Source organism: Buceros rhinoceros, unplaced genomic scaffold, assembly GCF_000710305.1.
Source record: "Buceros rhinoceros silvestris isolate BGI_N320 unplaced genomic scaffold, ASM71030v1 scaffold17068, whole genome shotgun sequence".
NCBI lineage: Eukaryota > Metazoa > Chordata > Aves > Bucerotiformes > Bucerotidae > Buceros > Buceros rhinoceros.
In genome coordinates this window covers 43,085-48,837 of record NW_010425349.1, presented here as the reverse complement: position 1 = coordinate 48,837, position 5,753 = coordinate 43,085, and the positions used below count along the sequence as shown (strand labels likewise).

At 42.0% G+C, this 5,753-nt stretch overlaps 1 protein-coding gene across 1 annotated transcript in view; it reads right to left on the bottom strand.

Moving 5' to 3' along the window:
• Window positions 1-4,765: 4,765 nt before the first annotated feature.
• Window positions 4,766-5,753, bottom strand: part of SERPINI1 (serpin peptidase inhibitor, clade I (neuroserpin), member 1) — a 21,643-nt gene continuing 20,655 nt past the window's right edge. The window contains exon 9 of the mRNA XM_010141122.1: window positions 4,766-5,061. Coding sequence (XP_010139424.1) covers window positions 4,985-5,061 — 77 coding nt within the window. The 3' untranslated portion in view covers window positions 4,766-4,984. The remainder of the gene's footprint in view (window positions 5,062-5,753) is intronic.

Sequence of the window (5,753 nt, the reverse complement as noted above, 5' to 3'; positions counted from 1 at the left end):
TATCAGCAAAACATGGGAGTTAATCTGAAACATCATTCACATTGTGATTCAGCAGGGCTGGCAAGATCAAAAACTCAGGCAATGTGTTGTATTCCCAGCTGCAGTAACCATTTCAATCTCTTGCCTCATGCAGGTCCCAGTAGACCTCAAATTTTACTACCACTACCTGCCAGAAGTGTGTCACAAACACATCATTAAGAAAAAAACCTTTCAGACTATTTGATCACAGTTGAAAGCAAAGAGTACCATGAAGACTTTTGCATATCATGATTTTCAGGAGCAGCTGCCAACATTGTGAGCTTTGCTGTGTGTTGGAGCTGCACCTACCTGCGAATGAAGAGCTGCCTGACTGCCAGGCACAGCCATTAATGGAATTTGGGGGCTGCACTTGTAAGGGGTTTTGAGAAAGTCTGAACCATTTCCAAAATAGCGACTGGAGCTGACACTCATCTGCTGTTTGACAATACATTTTCTTCACCACTTTTCTCCACTTACCTGCCTGCCACCGTGACTGTGACTGAGTCTGACAGCCTTCATTAGCCTCACAGCCTCAACTATCACGCTGTGCCATCGCCTATAAACTGCAATTTAAACTGCATTTTATTATGTGTGTTTTGTCTGTCTCTGTAATCAGTTTGCCTAATGCCTAGAGCAATTGGTCCATGACTCAGGCCTCTAATTAGTGCTGGGACATGAGAAACATTCACGTGCATGTTGTTGTAAGAGCAGTACTACATAAAGAGAAGGCCACTGGAGAAGCCCTGGTAGATGGGGGTAACAGATACCTAGCGCGGTTCATGAGTTTTATGGTACCAGCTACATTTGCGTATTGTGAACAGTTTCTCCTGTGTAACTCGGTTTTACAACCCTCAACCAATGCCAGCTGGAAGCCAAAGATAAGCTACCGAACCAATCAGCAGAGGTCCCCAGTAAGCAGTCTTCATTCTGTCCAGAACCCTGTAACTACTGCAGCTTCATCCAAAATCCCTGGGGACTGCAGACAAGTTTACAAGGTAAATTCACCTACCATTCCTCATCAACTGCGTCTGTGTATGAAGAGCAGCTCACAAGGCAAATAACTCACTTCTTGCTGGTGTTACCCGAGTTACTCAAGTACTGTTCTCCTCCTACCTGGCACTGGGTTTTGGGGGCAAGTAAAGCTTTCTCTTTTTAATCCACACATTTCCATTTTCCACTGTAGGGACAAAAGCAAAGACCGCCCATTAAAAAGGGGCACAGACAAGAAATCACTTGTAAGCACCACTTTTGGAGTATGCCAAGATGTTTTTTCCAGAAAATTCTTGTAGGAACAATATTGCCACCTCCCCAGGAAGAAAACAGAACCCGTGACCTCACTGAGTGGTGTGACCTCACTGTACAAAGGGGGAACATTGTGGAAATCCGCTCATGCAGAAAATCTAACGACTATATGCAAGGCAGCAAGGGAGGGGTGAATAGAAGAGGTAAGTGAAAGAGAACAACAGAATAACAGGGCCAGCATATGACCTCAACCCTAGCTAATTCCCTCCTGCAGTCAAGAAAATGTCTCCTATTGGAGCACTGGCACTCTGAAGTAACTGCAGCACAGCTCTACCGCTGTTCGTGGCGAGGGGTTGAAAGAACAACCTTTTCCTTTGATTTCACCCCACAGTGCAACCATGCAGGTCAAGAGCTGGACAGAAATCCTCCTATGAGCAATGAACTGAATCCAGCAATCTGTTACCAAGAACCGGTGAAAAGATGGCAACACAAAGCAGGTGCTTTTGGGTTTGTTCTCCCACCCACACTTATTAATCTCAGACACCCGGGTCTAATTATGCTCTCAAACTCCAGAAACTCTCATGGATTTTACCAAGACATGCAGAGACTTGAGTCCCATTCAGGATATTCAGCTTTTCAATGCTCCATAGATTACTGTCAATGCGAACATTCTCAGCTTCTTAGGATAGAGTGACATCTTGTGGTTTCTTCTTTTGGCCATCATTGGAAAACAAAAATTAGCAACAGAGGCTTTAACCAGTATTTTTTGTTTGTTAGTTTCTGGCATAACATTGAGATCTTATTTGTTTGAGGAATCTCATGTACTGGATTCACAGAAACTGAAACAACAGTTCACTACCCTCAAGGCCTGTGGAAGGACAGTGAAACTTAGTGCTTGGTACAGCAACAGAAACATTTTAATTCACACAACATGACGGATTTTTGAGTGTAGCACTAATCTAAAAAACCCCTGCTGGGTGCTAAAGGTCAAGTACAAGTGGGATCTTAGCAGTTAAAAAAGTCAGTCTCCAGTGGTGGCACCATGACTAAAGGGATTTGGAGGGAAAGTTCTCTTTGCAGCTGCAGCTCTGAAAAGCATTTCCATCTGGACTCCAGTACGTGTATGCAAAAAAAGAGAGATACTAGCATTAGGCAACTGCACCTCAGGCTTCAACTCCACTTGCATCACTGAGGGATGTCGGCAGATGGTGTCTCATTATGGGTCACATATACAGCACAAATATAGAAGTTTCAGTAATTTATTTTCTGATATAGCCTCCAACACAAAATACAATTTTAATTTTTTTTTTAAGACTAAACACACCTAAACTCATATGAGCCACTATGGACAAATTCCCTTTACAAAACAAAATCCAAACAACAAGACAAAATTGTTTTGCTATTTTTGACTTGAAAAAGCAATAGCATCGTTGAAAGGAACATTATACAAAATATACGTTAAAAACCACAATGGAATAGTATTCGTACACCTCAATAAATTGGTAACAATACTTAAGATATTATCGCTACTGAAAACCAGCATCGTTTGAGAGCTGTTCACATTTTGTCTACAACTAACACCTTTGCAGAATTTCCTAATAAATCAACTCATGTGGTTGAAAACCAGGTAATTCTCTATTTTTCCAGAAACACAAAATGGTAATTTTGCATCTGCAAGAACTAGGAGAGCATCAAGTGAAATAACCAGCGTTCGCATTTCTGTTTCTGCTGGTTTTCCTATAGGCCTGTCAAGGCAATTCTCAGGATCAGATGTGGAACATGCGATTCTGCACCCTCCCACTTGCTCCTCTGCTCAGTCTAACTGCCAGGGCAGCCTGTACACTTGCCTGAGATCCTCTCCAAACACTCCTGACTGGCTGCTGTCCTTCCATAATTCCATAGCTTTAGTTCAACTCGATCTTTAGTCCTTCCCTTGGTAAGAAGCATCTACGCTGCAAGGAACTAATGCAAAGATAACACAAAACTGGTCAGGAAGAACTTCAGGATTCCTGCAAATGTGATTTGTGGGCTGTCATCTGCTTTCTCATGTCTTTCCAAATCAGAGTGAAAACCTCAAGAACTAGTCTGAAAAAACATGTAATAGCTTTAAAATCCAGCTCCTGTAGTGTAAAACCCACAAGAGATCCTCAGCATATCGGTCGCTTACAGACGTTAGGTGATGTTCCTAGGACCATTTAAACACAAGGAGCCAGCCCCTCTCTAACTCCACATCAAAGGAGCTGCTTTTACCTGCAGCGAGACTAGTTCTATTATCTTGGTAAAATCAGCCTCTGCTCCTTCTTAGAAGAACTCCCTTTTCTTCCCTCCCAAGCACAACATTTTTAGCTGTACCGAACTAAAAATGACCAGTTTTGCTAAATTGTAAAAGCTGTCCCACCAAGTCCAGACTGTAATACACTAACGATAACAGGCAACAGCAACGGACTAAGGAGCTCCGTTTTTCCTCTGTGCAGCAGCAGTAAACAACTCAAGGAGGCAGCTAGAAACATCTTCACATGCCCTTTGTCTGAGGGAGCCTAACGAGTCTCCACGGAGGATGGAAATCCATCATTTCACTACCGTTCAGCCAACACACGTTTGTTCCCATGGAATTCAAAAGACAAAACACCTATTGACTAAGAAACCCACTTATTATGCAGGAGTTTAAGAAACAGTTACAAGAAACAGTATTTATGATCTCTTTCAAAGAAGCATTTCCCTTCTTTTCTATTCTCTCTTACCTTTTTAGTAACTTCTGTTCCTTTTATATTTTGCACGTTGAGGGAGGAAATAATTACACGCCTCTCTGCTGACAACTGCTACTACTCTTGCAAATACAAACAGCAACTAATTCCCCCGCTAATATTTACGTAGGGTATGCGTCATTCTCCCCTCTGTCAGTTTATTCACAATAAAAACTTAGGGAACAAAAGGGATTGTGTTTTCCTTTAGACATTTATATCCCTGAAATGAGACACTGCAAAGCTTAGGTTAAAGTAGAACAATTACTTCGGGAGAGGAAAACATGGCTATTTAACTATTTTACTTCAGTCACACACATCGCTACTCTACACTGACTAGTCTCAAATATTCATGCGATCAGATTTTATTGGCAACAGTTATGGAGGTGAATTGCAGAGTCACATGCAGGAGCATTCATAACAGCAACAGTTTAGAATCACACCTGGGAGAGCTCGCACAAAATCTACCACAGTTATCTTACAGCATAAAATCCACCAGGCTTAATTAGTTCCATTAACGTTGATGAGACAGCGTACCACGGCCTGTTTACTGCTTTTATGGGAACAGGAAGAGATCACATTTTCCAGATGTAGTTCTTCAATGCTATAAATTATCATCATCAAGGTTTGCCATTTGCATTATTCAGAGCTGCACACATTCCACTCCTGTCTCATTGATCAACTCAGTCTTTGGACTGTAAAAAAATTACGAATAATGGATTTGCAGTTTTTTGCTTTACAATTCACTAGAACAAGAAACAGTCGTTGACAGGTACACAGTTTTATTTTAAGAACACAGCAATCACAATGACAAGAACAGACCCATTACTGTAACACTGTAAGCTTTCCTCTGGAAACCGGCTTGCACACAGTTAGATCCTAAAGCATTTTAAACAGTATCTTGGGGGAAAACACAGCAAACTTTAAATATATTAACTTCAAACTTTATGTGCTTATCTCCTCTTTTTGGTAGCTGGTGGCAGTTAAAGCTCTTCGAAGTCATGGCCACTTGTATTCATCGCTTCAGGGTGCATTACCCTTCCCATGAATAACACAGTACCTGCGGAACAAGTGGGGAAGGGAGGAAGGGAAGGAAAAATGTCAGAACCAACAGAAAAAAGCTGAGGTTACAACGTGACAAATACTGATAGTAAGTTCTAGAGCATGTGGTGCACAATTTCTATAGGAACATGGCTGTAAGAACTTAGTGGCCATGGAAGGCAATGGATCAAAAGCCCTGGAGAAGAGGACCTCTTTCTCTTCAGAACTGATACAGCACAGGCACGAACAGTGAAATCTGCCATATTTCAGTGCCCCTCTGCATATTCTAAAAGCTTGACTGAAAAGCCACCAGCAACCACCACACAGGTTCACTCCCATTTCAATGGGTCTGATAAAGGTCTTTGAAGTACTGCCACTTCAAGTGGTTCTGACACAACACTGGTTTCTAGGCTGGGGGACCCCAACAGTGGCAGTTAACCTTAAGTCATCGGAGTAACCTTCATGATCACTTCTGACCCTCACATACCTGAGCTGCTGGACAACGTTCCTCATAGAACTCAAAGTGAGCCCCAGAAGCTCCACATCAATCAGTTAACGGTTATTAACAGACAGATACTTAAAGTTCGTAGATTTAGTCCCTATTAGAGCATGCAACCCACAACAAGGAATTCTCTATATGAAAACTGCTCCCCTGCCCTATTTAATCACCATTTACAGCTTTCCCATTTCATACACTTCCATCTAACCTGC